At 42.9% G+C, this 16,404-nt stretch overlaps 1 protein-coding gene across 4 annotated transcripts in view; it reads left to right on the plus strand.

The window, feature by feature from the left end:
* Window positions 1–16,404, plus strand: part of Prc1 (protein regulator of cytokinesis 1) — a 19,599-nt gene continuing 3,195 nt past the window's right edge. For all 4 annotated transcript variants that reach the window (XR_009585600.1, XM_021645287.2, XM_021645288.2 and 1 more), the window contains exons 1-12: window positions 1–132; window positions 5,028–5,160; window positions 5,627–5,749; window positions 7,150–7,383; window positions 7,464–7,634; window positions 8,874–9,023; window positions 9,304–9,451; window positions 10,626–10,762; window positions 12,963–13,058; window positions 14,176–14,322; window positions 14,503–14,613; window positions 15,757–15,864. Coding sequence is in view for 3 of the 4 variants with exons in the window: in XM_021645287.2 (XP_021500962.1) it covers window positions 122–132; window positions 5,028–5,160; window positions 5,627–5,749; window positions 7,150–7,383; window positions 7,464–7,634; window positions 8,874–9,023; window positions 9,304–9,451; window positions 10,626–10,762; window positions 12,963–13,058; window positions 14,176–14,322; window positions 14,503–14,613; window positions 15,757–15,864 (1,569 nt within the window). In the remaining variant the exon portion in view is untranslated. The remainder of the gene's footprint in view (window positions 133–5,027; window positions 5,161–5,626; window positions 5,750–7,149; window positions 7,384–7,463; window positions 7,635–8,873; window positions 9,024–9,303; window positions 9,452–10,625; window positions 10,763–12,962; window positions 13,059–14,175; window positions 14,323–14,502; window positions 14,614–15,756; window positions 15,865–16,404) is intronic.

A 16,404-nucleotide genomic window follows, 5' to 3' on the forward strand; every position in this document is an offset into this window, starting at 1 on the left:
GTCCAACGGCTCCGGGGTAGAGTCCGGCGCAGAGTGAAGGGCTTTCGCTGCTGGTGGCCGTCCTCCGTCCCGTGCGTGCGAGGTGGAGGGTCTCGACTCCTGACTGCTTGAAGCGTCCGCCATGAGGAGAAGGTACGGGTCTCTTACGGGAGGGAGGGAGCCGCTGTCGAGGTGCAGATCTGGTGCTGGGTTCGAGAGCCCGGGAACGCAGCGTCCGAGGCTGGGGGTGCTGGAAGCGGGGCTCCGGCGGACAGCGCGGGTTGACAGGCTTCTTCCAGGCCGGGGCCGAGCGCAGGTGCGAGCCCGGCGGCTGCAGCCGCTGCAGACCCCGCCTGCTCGGCCGCCCCGGCTGGGTGCTCAGCCTGTCCGTCACGGCGTCGACCTCGCTTTGCTCTAAAGCTGTAATCCCACGGCTCGGCGGGCCGGAGCGAGACTGACTCGAGTTGAGACTAGGAGACGTCTAGAGTTTTCGAAAAGCCGCCCGAGTTTTAATTGCTTTTATTCGTGTCTGCTCCTCCGGGTTGGCTTTACGTAAATTGGAAAGATGACTTGATTTCCTTGCAAGTTAACAAACTCAGATTATGGAATTCTTCTCCGGGCGTTTCAGGATCCCCAGGTACGGCTTGGGAGTGTCCAATTTGAAATCCGACCAGAACTGACTTTTTAGGCACGAGTTTGAATGCTGGTTTTCGCACTTCTGAAATAGTATCAGTGCTTAGGGCTCTTGCGTTGGGGCTTTACAGATGTCTTCTGAAAGTGAAGTACTGGGAGATTTAGTATTAGCCTGTAGGTTACTGGTCAAATTGAATACCTCCCAAGGCTTTGTAATTTTTAGGAATCTTAGTTCCGTGAATTTTGGTAGTTTTTTTTTTTTTTTTTTTTTTTTTAATCCCCAGATATTTTACCTTAAGAGACTGGGAACAGAATGGAAACGATTAATAAATAGTATTATGAAAACAAACTGAGTACAAGGCTAAGGATTCCAGATACTCTGATCTGAATGACATTATACTTAAACTCATTAAACTTAAACTCTTCTGGGATTAAGGGTGCATTGTGAAGACTAGTAAAATCCTAAGTGACATGAAAAGGAAGCTTGTAATCAAAGTATATTTGGATATGGTGACCCTCACCTGTAATCTACAAATTTCAGAAGCCCAAGGCAGGAGAGTTCCAGGCATCCTACACCATATAGAGATCTTATCTCAAAACAGGAACAAAGAGCTGGCTGTATACATCTGTACCCCCACTACTTTCTTGGGAGGTTCTGAGTTCAGTGCCTGACTGGCCTAAAAGATACCCTGTCTCTTCAAGAAAGAAAGAAAGAAAAAGTAGTATAAAGTCTTCCAGTATGGGTTGTTCAAGCATCTTCTTTGTTTTTTTCTTTTTGAGACAGGAAGGCCACACCAAGCCTCCTTTGCTTGGTTTTAGTTGGATTTGCGAATTTATGTCTCAATGTTTTGTTTTTTAAGATTTCTTTATTATTATTTATTTGTTTGGGGGAGTGCTTTTAAAACAGGGTCTCTACACAGCCCTGGCTGCTCTGGAGCCCACTGTGTAGACCATTCTGACCTCAAACTCACAGAGCTGCAACTGCCTCTGCCTCCCTGAGTGCCGGGATCACAGGGGTGCGCCACCGCACCCTGCTCTACTCAGTGCTCCTAACCTCTGAGCCGTCTCGCCCAGGCCCCCATCACCACATCTTTTTCTTCATTTTTCGAGACCCTCATTCATAGTTGTTCGTTAAATATGAAAGGAGGAATGGGCATGGTGGCACATACCTTTAATCCCAGTCCTCTGAAGGCAGAGGCAGGTGGCTCTCTGAGTTCCAGGCCAGCCAGAACTACATAGGGAGTTCTGGCTCAGAAACCAGCAAAACATGAAAGGAACGGTTCTGAATTCCTGCCAGTGATCCCTATACTCCTAACTTTCAGATAACTCTCAAGGCCACTTGGGTTCAGTAACATAGAAAACCATTTTTTCTAATTAAAAACCTAGTGCAATGGGAAAAGAATTCGAGCATATATTTCTCTAAATGAGATCTATAAATGGCCGGTTGTTCAGCATGAGTCATCAAGGAAATGTAAGTCAAAATCACAATGAGATACCAGCAAGCATATGTGGCATGCATCTTTTTAAAAAGATTTATTGTGTATGTATTATGCATGTACACCTGCATGGCCGAAGAGGGCATCAGATTCCAGTATAGATGGTTGTGAGCCACCATGTGGTTGCTGGGAATTGAACTCAGGCCCTCTGGAAGAGCAGACAGTGCTCTTAACTGCTGAGCAGTCTCTCCAGCCCTGTGGTGTACCTTTAATCCCAGTACTTGGGAGGCAGAAGCAGGCCAATATCCAGGTTGGAGGCCACCTGATCTATGGAGCAAACTTCTGTGTAGCAGTGGGCTACACAGAGAAGCCCTGCCTTGGGGGAAAAAAGAACAGATGTTGGTGAGAAACTAGACCCTTCTGTACTGCTGGTGGCGTGAATGTACCACATTGGTGTACAATCTCAGGCGGTTACCGTACAACCGAGCCCTTCCAGTGCTAGGAAGTGAGAAGACATTCACACAAGTTTGTATCAGAATCTTGTGTTTTACTAAGAAAGGTTCTGTGTAGGCTGGGCTGGCTTCCAACTCACTAAACAGCAAAGGATTTCACTTTTAATTACATGTGTGTTTCTGTGTGGTTCAGTCGCCAACAGAGGCTGGAGGTGCTGATTCCCTGGAAGTGGAGTTACATTACACACGATCATACACTGATCCGCTTGATACAGGTGCTGGGAACTGAGCTCCAGTTCTCAGGAATGCACTTTTTGTTTTGGTTTCTCTAGACAGTTTTTATTTGTTTGTTTGTTTTTGTGAGAGAGAGTTTAGAGAGTGTGTACAGCCCTGGCTGTCCTTGAACTGCCTCTATAGAACTCCCACGTGCTGGGCTTGAAGGGCCTGTTCCACTGCCTGGCTGAGATTAATCCTGAAGTAAAAGATTTTCATAGATAAAATACTGCTGAATGCTGAAGTTGGTGACATGAAGGTGGGAGCAGAGCCCAGAGGGTGAAGGTCATCCTTGGCTACAGGAAAACCCTGTCTCAGGGAAAGGGGTCACTGTGTTTGACTTCTTTCTGTTCACTTATCGTAGTTCAACATAGTGTTTGTTTTTTACATTTATTTTGTGACGGTTGGAATGCCCTTGCCACAGTGTGAAATGAAGGTCAGAGGCCAACATGTAGGAGTCAGTTTTTTCCTACCATGTGGGTTGTAAGGATCCAGCTCAGGTTGTTAGTCTTCACACGTTGAGCCATTTTGCCAGCCTAGCATGTTTTGAGCTTTAGCAGCGTTGTGTGTAATTTGTTCCTTTTTATTGCTATGTTATCTTGTGGGAATGTAGTGATCCATGTTTTTAGACATGCAAGCTGTTACCATTTCCCACGCTATGACTAAATACATCTATGTCGTTCTTTTGTTTTTCTTTTTCTTTTTCTCTTTTTGATTTTTCGAGACAGTTTATCTATGTGTATTTTTGGCTATCCTAGAACTCACTCTGTAGACCAAGCTGGCCTCAAACTCACAGAGATCTGCCTGCCTCTGCTTACCGAGTGCTGGGATCAAAGGGGTGTGTCACCCCGCCTGGCACTCTTTTCTCTCTCTCTCGTTTTTTTAAGACAAAGTAGCTTTTGCCATGTCTCCCAGATCCTCCAACCACTTTTTAAAAGTTTATGCATTCATTTATTTTAATGTATGGCTGTATATCATTTGTGTGCCTAGTATCCTCACAGGCCAAACGATGGAATTGGATCCCCTGGAACTGGAGTTGTAGATGGTTGTGAATCATCCTGTGGGTGCTAGGACCAACATCCGGGTCTTCTGGGAGAAGAGCCAGTGCTCTTAACCATTGAGCCACCTATGCAACCGTCCAAGCATAGAACAAAACAACAACAAACAGGGTCTTTGTGTATGCTGTCCTAGAACTCACATGCTGTCCTAGAACTCGCGGTGTAGACCAGACTAGCCTTGAGCTCACTCTCCTGAATTCGCTTCCTAAGTGTTGGGATTGCAGGCCTGTACCACCATGTCCAACCCAACATTTCTAAATGAAGTGTACCAATTTATACAGCAAACATATCAGGAATGCGAGAATTTGTTCTTCTATTTATTTACCAGCATGTGATGTCTTTTTTTTTTTTTTTTTTTAACATGCATTGGTATTTTGCCGGCATGTCTGTCTATGTGAGAGTGCCAGATCCCCTGGAACAGGACAGTTGTGAGGTGCCATGTGGATGCTGGGAATTTAACCTGGCAGCCAGTGCTCTTAACTACCGAGCCATCTCCAACCTCTGATGATGTCTTTTAAGTGTAGTCTTTGAATTACGGGTTGTAATTTAAGCATCAAACTCAGTGTTGTGGTTGCACGTTTGTTTGCTTGCTTGCTTGTTTGCTTGTTTGTTTGTTGAGACAAGGTATAACTTTGGCTGGCCAGGAACTCCCTCAGTAGACCAGGCTGGCCTAGAACTTGAGATCTTCCTGCCTCTGTCTTCTGAGTGCTGAGACCAAAAGCTTGTGCTACCACCGCCTGGCTTGTGGTGCACATTGGTAATGTCAGCATTCTGGAGGCCAAGGCAGAAGAATCTTAGGCTTTACAGGCACAAGCCACCATGCTCAGCTCTCTGCCAGCTGTTTTCAGGAGCTTCTTACCAGCAAGCTCTTATGTTAGCGTTTATTTTCCGGTTACCTTGTCTGGTTTCTCTTTTATAAAAGCATTTGTAATTGAGCTTTGTACTGCCATACACAGAATCATTGAACGAAGTCATTGGCTCTTAATTCAGATGAATGTGATGATTTTGCTAGTGTTGCATTTAGGAGGCACAGAGAACGGCCAAGAATTCATTAAACTGGTATGCTTACTCTGAGTTTACTTTACTGTCAAGGCCTCTTGGGAAACTACTCAATTCAGTTCCTGGAAATAGTGCTTTTAGTCTTGAGGCAGTGATGCTGCATCTTACAAGCAAAATGTTTTTATATTGATTTTCAGTGAGGTGCTAGCAGAGGAGTCCATCCTATGCCTCCAGAAAGCTCTAACCCACCTTCGGGAAATATGGGAATTAATTGGGATTCCAGAGGAGCAGCGATTACAAAGAACCGAGGTTGTAAACAAGCATATCAAGGTGAGTCAATTGGTATCCGTCTTTGCTGTGAGAACAGTAGTGATGTTGCTGCCTTATTTGAGATAGCAGGCAGGCTGATATTTGGAGTATTGGAGGCATGACTTAGTAGGTAAAGGACCCGCAACTCCATGATATAAACCTGAAGACCTGAGCTCAGTCGCCAGAACCCATATAAGGTGTAAGGGGGATTGACTCTTTAAAGTTGTCTTCTCCCCTCCTCTCCTCAACTCCACACAATGAACACACATAATAATAAATCAATTTGAAGAAGAAATAATACCTAGTCGTTTACATTAGGATATCACAGGCCCTTCCTGGCTTTGTTTATTCATTTATTTGTCTACAAAATTTGAAGTTATGGGGTTTTGATATTAATGCTGGTTGGTTTTGTTGTGGGTTTGGTTTGTTTTTGTTTTGTTTATTCCCAGTAGCTCCAAACCTTTACCAATTGTCTTCTCACTTGTAGGATCTTCTGGATAGGATGATTGCTGAGGAGGAGAGCCTGAGGGAAAGGCTCCTCAAAAGCATATCCATCTGTAAGAAAGAGCTGAATACTCTGTGCAGTGAGTTACAAGTGGAGCCATTTCATGTATGTGGTGGTACAGAGATTGGTTTGGGTCTAAGACACAGGAGTACGTTTTAACCTAGGACTGTAAACGGAAAGCTTTCTTGGAGGAGTAGGGCTAGACATGACAAATGCGAAAGATAGAGTTATCCTAGTGAAGTAAGCAGGTAATAGGTTATCAAAAACTTCTTGCTGTATTTCTGTTTTATAGAGCATAATAATGTTTTTAAGTTAACTTTGAGGAAAAGGTAGACATAAATGGTCTTTATTAGGAAGAGAGGAATGGGGGAACATTGAAGGAATGGATTCGTTGGCAAAGTCCTTCCCTCAGAGGCACGGGAACCTGAATTCAAGCCTCATATCCCTGAAAAGAAGCCAGATATGGTGGCATATGCTTGTAACCTCAAGACTGGGGAGCCGGAGACAGGTGGATCTCTGAGGCTTACTGGCTAGCCAGCCTAGCCAAGTCCATAAGCTTCAAACCAACAAGAGGCCTTGTCTCGGGGGAGGTGGGGGAACGACACCAACTTAGGGGCTAGAGAAATGGTTCAGCAGTTACACTTGTTGCTCTTGCATAGGAGCTGGATTCAGGTCCTAACACATGTGGTGTCTTAGAAGTGTCCTGAACTAGGGGCTGGAGAGATGGCTCAGAAGTTAAGGGCACTTCCAGAGGTCCCGAGTTCAATTCCCAGCAATCACATGGTGGCTAACAAACATTTGTAATGAGATCTGGTGCCCTCTGCTGGTGTGTAGGCACACATGCAGGTAGAATTCTATGTAAATATAGGAATCCTATATAAATATTTTTAAAATTTTTTTAAGATTTATTTATTATTTATACAGTGTTCTGCCTGCACATACACCTGCAGGCCAGAAGAGGGCTATTTGAGTACTGTATTGAAAGGAAAAACTGTGGTTGTGCTAGTTCTTGAAATATAGTTTCTGCTGAGTGCATATTGCTTTTGCCACATTGTAAAGATTAAAAATCATGAAATCTATTAAATTGGAGACACTTAAAGAATAGAAAAGATAGTATGTAAGGTAATGATAATTTAAGGGTATTTTACCATAGTAAAGAAAAATGGAAAAGGAAGTTGGTCATGGTGACCCACGAACCCGAAACAAAGGCAGGAGGATTGGGACTCCAAGGTCTTCCTTGGTCACATAGTACAAATCAAGAGAAAGAAAAGGCTCTGATATCCTATTCCTGCTGGAAACCATCGGAGATCTTCAAGTTCAAGACCAGGCTGGCTTTGAACTCACAGAGATCTCCCCGCTTCTGCTTTTCCAAGTGCTAGAATTAAAGGTGTGCATAGCCATGCCTGTCCTAAACTGCTTTGTTTGTAAATGCAAACATTGTTCTAGTTTTCTCCCAGTCTCCTTCCCTCCTTGGACCTTAAATAGTCATATGTTATTTCATCCAGGAAGAGAGAGAAACAACTGTCTTACAACTAGAAAAAACTTTGCGCACTCAAGTAGAATTGATGAGAAAACAGAAAAAGGAGCGAAAGCAGGAACTTAAGCTACTTCAAGAACAAGATCAAGAACTCCGTGAAATTCTTTGTATGCCTCCCTGCGACGTGGACAGCACCTCTGTCCCTACCTTGGAAGAGCTGACCCTGTTCCGGCAACATGTGGCAACCCTGAGGGAAACGAAGGTGTGCTGCCTGGACTCATCCTACCCTGAAACTTTACTTGGCCTCCAGCTCTCTTTAATTTTGTTCTTGTTTTTTTTAAGGAATCTAGGCACGAACAATTTGTCAGCCTTAAGAAACAAATCATACTGTGTATGGAAGAATTAGAACACACTCCAGATACAAGCTTTGAAAGAGATGTAGTGTGTGAAGATGAAAGTGCCTTTTGTTTATCACTGGAGAATATTGCGACACTACAGAAGTTGCTACAGCAGGTAATACCACTTCAGATGATTCTGTACCACCTCAGGAGTATTCACTAATTTGAAAAGAACCGGCAGCTTTTTCTTTAGTCTTAAACAAGGGGTCAGTGTAAGAGAATAAGCGAAGACAACAATATGTAATAGAAATGTTTTTTTGTTTGTTTGGCGGGGTTGGGGGAGGACACAGTTCAAAGGTCAATTGCAAGTGTTGACGCTAGGAGCTGTACACCTTGCCAAAGCAAGCTCTCAATGGCACTAGTGCTCACTTACTAGACTAGGCTTGCCAGCCAGTGACCCTTACAGGCCATGCGCACTTCTCTGGTGCTAACACACAAGCATGCCCTTCTTTTTTTTTTTTTTTTTAATGCAGGTTCTGGGGATTGAACTCAAGTCTTTACGCTTGAATGCTTGAATGGCAAGCACTTTACTGACTGAACTAACTCCCTAGCTCCTATTTTAGTGGTGGAGATCAAATTCAAACCTTGCAGTCTCATAGATCAAAGATTGTATCACTGAGCACTATCCACAGTCCTGACTTTTTTTTTTTTAGAAAAAAGCCTAAGCCACCTTTTGTGTGAATAAGAAACATAATATTCTTAGAATATTAAGTTTAAATTTTAGTTGAAATAGTATTAGCCATTTTAATTAGCCTAATGTTTAATAATAAAAAAATTCAAAATTTGAATCCTAAGTTGGGTGTGATGATACATGACTTTAAACCTAGCACTTAGGCTGAGGCAGATGAATCTCTGAATTCCAAACCAGCCAGGGCTACATAATGAAAACCCTGCCTTAAAACAACAAATCAAATCAAAACTTGAATCCTGTTCTAGGTCTGATATCCTATGACAATGACAATCTGTTCTGTTGTTCTGTTTTGTTTCTTTCTACATAGCCTGTCTGTAGACCAGGCTGGCCTTGAACACGCAGAGAACAAGTCTGCCTCTCCCTCCCGAGTGCTGGGAATAAAGGCGTGCACCACTACCATCCAGCAGCAATGGCAGTTTATATGTTTAGATGGCAAGAAGACATGTCTCTTATCCCTTAATGTGAAAATATAATAGCACACACATAAACTATAGTCCAGTATTCAGGAAGCTGAGTCAGAGTTGAAGCCAGCCTATACTACATAGAGAAAATATATGAATTTGATAAAAGTGCTTTCTCTTATGGGTCCAGACATTTTCCTCTGAGGAATGAGAAGGACAGTTTTTGATCTTTTGGTATAACCACTGCCTTTTCTTGTTAAAGCTGGAAATGAAAAAATCACAAAATGAAGCAGAGTGTGAGGCGCTCCGGGCTCAAATCCGAGAGCTCTGGGATAGGTTACAAATACCTGAAGAAGAGAGAGAACCTGTGACTGCATTTATGACTGGATCAAAAGCCAAAATCAGGAATGCGGTAAGAAAACCAATGGATGCTGGGTAAATATTGCTCTCAGAGCATTTCTGGGTCTAGTCTAATGTCCTTAACTAGCTAATCTCTTGGGCCAGCAAAGACATGTTCTATTTTGGCACATTTTTGTGGGCATGTTTTTTAGATTCTGGCTCTTATAATGTTGTTATAAAGCATGCCGGTGATTTACCTGTATAGCTTCATGTTGTAACTTTATTTAAATCTGGAAAGACAAACAGGTGACTATAAAAGTATGGCTCTATAATCTTTGTCTTTTTTCTTTCAGCTGCAATTAGAAGTGGATCGGTTAGAAGAACTGAAAATGCAAAACATAAAGCAAGTGATCGAGACAATTCGAGTGGAGCTGGCTCAGTTCTGGGACCTGTGTTTCTATAGCCAGGAACAGAGGCAGGCTTTTGCCCCTTACTATTCTGGTTAGTACAGAGGTGATGATCTCCATGTGCCTTTTATAAGCTCAGATACTCACCAGGAAGTTCTGCATTTCTACTTTTGAGCAGATACAGCCAAGCCTCAAAAATATTACCTCATTCAATTTTCATGCCACGAGAAAAGGGCCATAAACCAAATCTTGAGCAGCTGAATGCAGAGGCAGAACAGCTAAATGTCTTTGTCTGAGCTCAGGGAGTTCCACGCTGTCATAAACTGCTAAGAGGTGAAAGTGTCCTAACAAAATAACAGCTGTTTATATAGTTAATGTAGCCCACCTAATCTTCTCCTGGCTTTGCAAGGCAAAAAGGAAGAGTATGAAAAACAGAAGGAAGAGACAGTACATTTTAGAGAATGTTCTTTGTTTCAGGCTATGTTTTTGTTTGGTTGGTTTTTTGGGGGGCAGAGTTTCTCTGTGTAGTTTTGGCTATCCTGGACCAGGCGTGGTAGTACACACCTGAAATCCCAGCACTCATGGAGGTAGAGGCAGGCAGATTTCTGTATCAGGCCAGCCTGGTCTACAAAGCCAGTCCAGGACAGCCAAGGCTACACAGGTAAACCCTGTCTCAAAAAAAAAAAAAAAAAAAATTTTTTTTTTTACTTTATTTATTTCAATGTCAATATTTTATTCTGAGGGAGAAAACCTTTTACACTGTAGGGTTAGTTTCTTGGAATACCAAACACTATAGTGGTGTTTCTTAACTTCCTAATGCTTTGACCTTTTAATATAGTTCCTCATGTTGGGGTAAGCCCCAACCATAAATTTTGTTGCCACTTCATAACTGTAATTTTGCTACTGTTTTGAACTGTAAATATCTGATATATAGGATATATGATATGTGATTGAGGTGAAAAGGTTTGATCCAATCTCAAAGGGATTGTTCCAAATCTCAACCCATAGATAGGTTGAGAACTGCTACACTAGAGGAATTATCAAACAAACATTAAACAAACAAACAAAAAAACCTACTGAACTTGGCTGGGCAGTAATGGTGTACGCTTTTAATCCCAGCACTCAGGAGGCAGGATCAGGCAGATCTTTGTGAGATCAAGGACAGCCTGGTCTACAGAGGGAGTGTCAGGACAGCCAGAGACAGACAGACAGACAGAGGAACTCAACCAAAAAATAAAAATAAAAACCATTAAACTTATCTGTTACAGAGGACTACACAGAAAACCTGCTCCATCTTCACGACACTGAAGTTATACGGTTAAAAAACTACTATGAAGTTCACAAGGAACTATTTGAAGGTGTCCAGAAATGGGAAGACAGCTGGAAACTTTTCCTAGAGTTTGAGGTAATATCCTCGTTTTATCTGTTTTTCTCTAGAGTGAAATGAACAGCACGAAAGCAGGCCAGGTATGGTAACCCAAACCTGTAATCCCAGCATTTGGGAAGCTGAAAGATTGTCATGAGTTCTAACCTAGACTCTGCTTAAAGTGAAAACAAAAAACATTACAAATAGAGAAGTCAGACTCTGAAGTGAGAAAGACTGAGGCTTACAGGTAGTCCTCTGGTAATCCTTACTTTTGGTTGAAAGCAAAGAGAAGTCATGAACAGGTGTGCAGCAGATTCCCTGGTTCACAAGCCCACATTTAAGAGGGAAGGAAATAAAAGATCAGTGCCTCCTGCAGTTGTACCTGTCAGGTATTATATCAGAAATGTTACTGATTCCCTGGCCCTAGTTTTGAGTAGCACACCTAATTTAAGGTTATGTACTCATTGCTTCCATACATTAGAAAATAACAAAAATTAAAAAGTTAAAAAGAATGACAGATGTGTGTGTTGCTGAGGATTAAACCCGGGGTATTCTACGTGTCCTACCATTCAGCTACATCCCAGCCTAACCATTTGCGTTTTCTAGAAATGCTGGCGATTTAACCCAGGCCTTCACATGTGCTAAGTATAAGTGGGCTGAAGTTAACAGGCAAGTGTAGGCACCACACTAATTTTTTAAAACAAGGTCTCATCAAGCAATGGTGGCATAGGCCTTTAATCGCAGCACTTGGGAGGCAGAGGCAGGTAGATCTCTGACACAGAAGAAACTCTTAAAAAAAAAAAAAAAAAACCCCAGTAAGGTCTCACTCTGTAGCTCCAGCTAGAACTCACAGAAATCTGCCTACCTCTGTCCACTGGGATAAAGGCTTGTGACAACATTCCTAGGTTATAACATTCCAACAAAGAGAGCACGCATTATTTACTATGTATGGGTATATGCTTTGTGAAGCACAGGCTGGAGTTCACTCTGTAGACCATGCTGGCCTTGAACTCAGTAACCCGCCTGTTCCTGCCTCTGGACTGCTGGGATCAAAGGCATAAGCTGCTGCCACCAAGCTGACTTTCTCTGTTAGGCACACCTTTAATTGGGATGCAGAGACAGGTGGATCTCTGAGTTAGAAGGTCTACAGAGAGTTCTAGGACAGCCAGGGCTGCACAGAGAAACCCTGTCTCTAAATCCAAACAAAAAACCCTTCACCCGACACAGGGTTTCTTTGTGTAGCGCTGGCTGTCCTGGACTCAATTTGTAGAACAGGATAGCTTCCCTGAGTGCTGGGATCACAGGTGTGCGCCACCACGCCCAGCAGCAACCATTTTTAAAAGCTCATTGGCTCATCCCTCTCCAAAAAAAACAGTAAGTGGAATGGGGATAGTTGACAAGAGGAAGAAAATCAGTAGGAAGGCAAGGAATAGAGTAACAGGTGGATGAATATGAACAAAATATATCACATACATGTATGAGGATATGAAACTTATATAATAACGTGCTGGTAAGTCGTTTGTTTTTAAGGAAATGCTAGTTTTCCTGAACCCTAGTAGATGACCTTATATATGGTAGGGAAAGCTCAGGGCATAGAAAATTAGTGCTTCTCATTTTTGAGTAGACAATAATACAAAACTTGTAAAAGCATGTTAGTTATCTGATGAGTCTTAGAAGTAATTGGTGTCTATAATAGGTTTCTGGTTTTGATGTTTTATGTGGTGTGTGTATGTGTTCCTGTGTGTGGGTGCACATGTACAAGCCAGAGATTAATATCAGGTGTCTTGTTCTCCACCTTTTTTTGGTTTTTCTGGACAGGGTTTCTCTGTGTAGCCCTGGCTGTCTTGGACTCACTTTGTTGACCAGGCCTCAAACTCATTATCAGTCTGCCTGCCTCTGCCTCCCTAGTGCTGGGATTAAAGGCATGTGCCACCACACCTGACTCCACCTTCTTCTTTTTGAAACAAGGTTTCTGTCTGCCCTGGAACTCTCTGTAGACTAGGCTGGCCTCAAACTCACAGAAAACTCCGTGCTTCTGCCTCCTCTTACCATGGAGCTCATAAATTAGTTAGACTGGCTGGCCATCAAACCTCAGGATCCATGCTGCTGTCCAACAGCCCAACCCCTGAGCGTGGGGTTACAGGATATGCTGTCACATGCAGCTCTTACATGGCAGGCACTTTACTGTGTTATCTCCCCATCCCTCGAGGTTTTACTCTAATAAGTGTATTTTCCACAGAAAAAAGCTTCAGATCCAAGTCGGTTTACAAACAGAGGGGGAAATCTTCTAAAAGAAGAAAAGGAACGTGCAAAGCTCCAGAAAACACTCCCTAAGGTAACTTTGTTTATAAGATACCTTATTCTTTGTCTTTTCTAAACATAGGAAGGACAGCATGAGCATGTATTGGGCCTTTATTTATAGCAACTAAAAGATATAGCAGAGTCTATGAATTTGCTAGGGCTGCCACCAGAGATTAGTACCAGAGATTAGTTGGCTTAGAACACCAGAAACTGACCTGTTTAATGAGCTCAAGGTGTCTTTGATAGGGTTGGGTCTCTTCTGAGTCTGTGCTTGACTTAAGAGATGGCTCTTTTTTGTTCTTGTGTCTTCATGTGGTCTTTCTCTGGGTCTCAGTCCTAATTAGTACCAATCCTATGATTAGGGCCTGCCCTAATGACCTTATTTGAACCCACTTACCTTCTTAAAGTTGTGTCTATATGATAGCAATGTGGTGTCCACACTGTCAAGACTTCAGTGAACACTACAGGATAACAATTGCGTCTTTGTGATAGGCAAACTTCTACAAAAAGTGCTGTGCTTTATTATTGTCTGTGCATTTCATTAACTCATACCATTGTCCAGTATCCCTAAAGGTTATATTATTTCCATGTATAGAGATGAGTGGACTGAGGTTCAACTTACCCACTTTTAGGGCTGGTTAAGAGGTTGATTCCACATTGAATCACCCTGATAGTGTTCCCTAATTCTGTTTACAAATCACCCTGTCTATCGGAGGTGGCACACACCTTTAATCCCAGCACTCAGGAGCAGAGGCAGGTGGATCTGAGTTTGAAGCCTGCTTGGTGTACAGAGTGAACTCCAGAACAGCCAAGGCTACACAGAGAAACACTGTCTTGAACCTCCCCCACTCCCCACCTCCCAAAAAAAAATTACCCTATCTAGATAATGTTGGTTTTCCCAATGCTGTTTCCAATGTTAGTTATCAAAACCTCCATTTTTAGACTGGGTTTTGCCATTTTTCTTTCTTTAGTGTATGTCTAAATGAACTCTCTAGTCTGTGATTTCCGTTTGACCCAGTCTGTATCCATGTGGGTCCGACTACCAAAAGGTTGATGACGCTCTGGGAAGGAGTCTTTCTTTAGGATAATTACTTCGTTTGAGATTAACACCAAAGGTTTGAAGTAAATAACATGCTCTTGTTTCCGGCCAGCTGGAAGAGGAGCTGAAAGCACGGATTGAAAAGTGGGAACAAGAGCAGTCGACAGCATTTGTGGTGAATGGGCAGAAATTCATGGAGTATGTTACAGAACAGTGGGAATTACATCGCTTGGAGAAAGAAAAAGCCAAACAGGAAAGGGTAAGCTGTGCACACAAATTAGGGAAAAAGGACCACAATTAGAGTGGTCCTGCACCTCTGCCGAAAATCACGGTTTATTGAAAAGGTAGACTGTGGCAGCTCCGTCTACCTCAGGCCACAGAGATTTTACCTGGGTTTCTGGCCCTGCTGTCTGACGGCGTCCATCATTGTTTCACACAGCAACTGAAGAACAAGATACAGACAGAGACGGAGATGCTATTCGGCAGTGCTCCCCGGACACCTAGCAAGAGACCAGGATTTACTCCCAACAAGTCAGGCAAAGTACGCAAGGTAACTGTCCTCATGCTGCTGCTCCTCACAGGGGAGCGGGGAAGCTCGGGCAAGGTCTTTGCTTGTTACTGCCCTCTACCCTGCTAAGACGGCAAAAGGAGTTCTGTCTTTCTGGGCTGAGTCCATTTGAGAGCACATACTTCAATGCTGAGTAGCAGCTTCTAGTGAGAATCAAAGAGCAGCCAACTCTGTGCCATCTATCAAGACCTTACATTAAACTCCCAGTGGCTAATAATTGCCACAACATTCTGTGGTAAGGTTCATCCTGTAATCCCAACAGGTGGTCACAGTACTAGATGAAAGACACCTTCCATGCTTCTAATAAATGACTCTAGAATGCTGGCTGGGGCTACAGGTCTGAACCACCACACCCAGATTGCTGAACATTTTTAAAAATTAAGTAGTGCTTGCAAGTCCCTGGTTCAATCCTTAGCATTAAAAAAGTTTATTATTTTATGTAGTATAATGAGCATGCATTATATAAAATGTAGTTTTAATAAATTTTGAGGAACATACACCATGAAACTATCACTTTGATGAAGACAATGGACATACCATTGTCTCTAAAAGGCCCCTGGTGGCAGTTTGCTAGGGTCTGAGGTAGAAGGAAGAGAATACAATCAGGTATTTACTGTCCCAATAAATCTGCATTTTCTAATAGACTTTTGTACCTTTTATACAGGTAGCCTCATGCCGTCTATTTTGTAGGTTTCTTTCACTTAGCATGTTGGTGAGATTCATCTGCATTGTAGCATGTGCTCAGTCATTCATCTCTATTGAGCGGTATTTTATTTAACGCATATGTAATAATCTGCTTGCCCAGGCACCTGTCAAGGGATATGTACTTCTAAGAACTGCCAAACGTGGAAGTCTTCATATGGATATGTTTGTTTCTCTTGGGTCACGTGGTACATGTCTTGTGCCCTAAGTAGGTATATAAGTGTGTAGCTCCATCAGATTGGTATAAATAGGCTTTGAAACAGTTGTTAAATTTCCTTCAAGCTGTGCAGTATTGTGCACTGCCAACTTTACTGTGGAAACTCATTTCCTGGACTCTTGATGCTCGCGTCTCTGCAGGGTAGAGCTGGGTTGTTGGAAAGGCCGATGTTGCTAACCTCACATCAATAATGCCTCTGCCCCTAGATGAACACTACCACCATGTCCACTGCTACGCCCAATAACAGCATCCGGCCTGTCTTTGGAACAGTGCCCCGCTCACCTGTGTCTCGGCTACCACCTTCCGGCAGCAAGGTCAGTATGTTCTGTACAAACACATCCCTATTTGTTACCTGTTTTCCCAGAGGTCCTCCTCGGTCTAGTTTCTAAAATCACGGTCTGGTGATCATTGAGATTTTGAGAGTTAGGCCAGAGCCAGATGATCATTAGACCAGGGCTTCTGAAACTTTTTCCTTGCATGACCTCTTTTTACATAAGGAATAACCCTGGTTATATAAATATGTATGAAATACAGGTACACACTTGGCTACATGAGCTCATATCTCAGATGCAAACCAAACATAGACAAAAAAAGGAATTTATTTTAGGTTGGATTTGATGGTGTAACTTGTACTCCTCATACTTGGGAGGCAGAGGCAGGAGACTGACATTGTAAGGCACTTGCACACACACAGCTAAAACTGCACCTATTTTTTGTTTGGAGACAGGGTCTCACTGTGTAGTCTGGCTGTCCTGGACCTTACTATGTAGACCAGGATCTCAGAGATCGCCTGCTTCTGTTGGAGCCTAACTGCAGCATTGTTGAAGCCAGAAGTGTAGGATTATAGACATGAG

This window comes from Meriones unguiculatus, chromosome 14, assembly GCF_030254825.1.
Source record: "Meriones unguiculatus strain TT.TT164.6M chromosome 14, Bangor_MerUng_6.1, whole genome shotgun sequence".
In the NCBI taxonomy this organism is placed as follows: Eukaryota; Metazoa; Chordata; class Mammalia; order Rodentia; family Muridae; genus Meriones; species Meriones unguiculatus.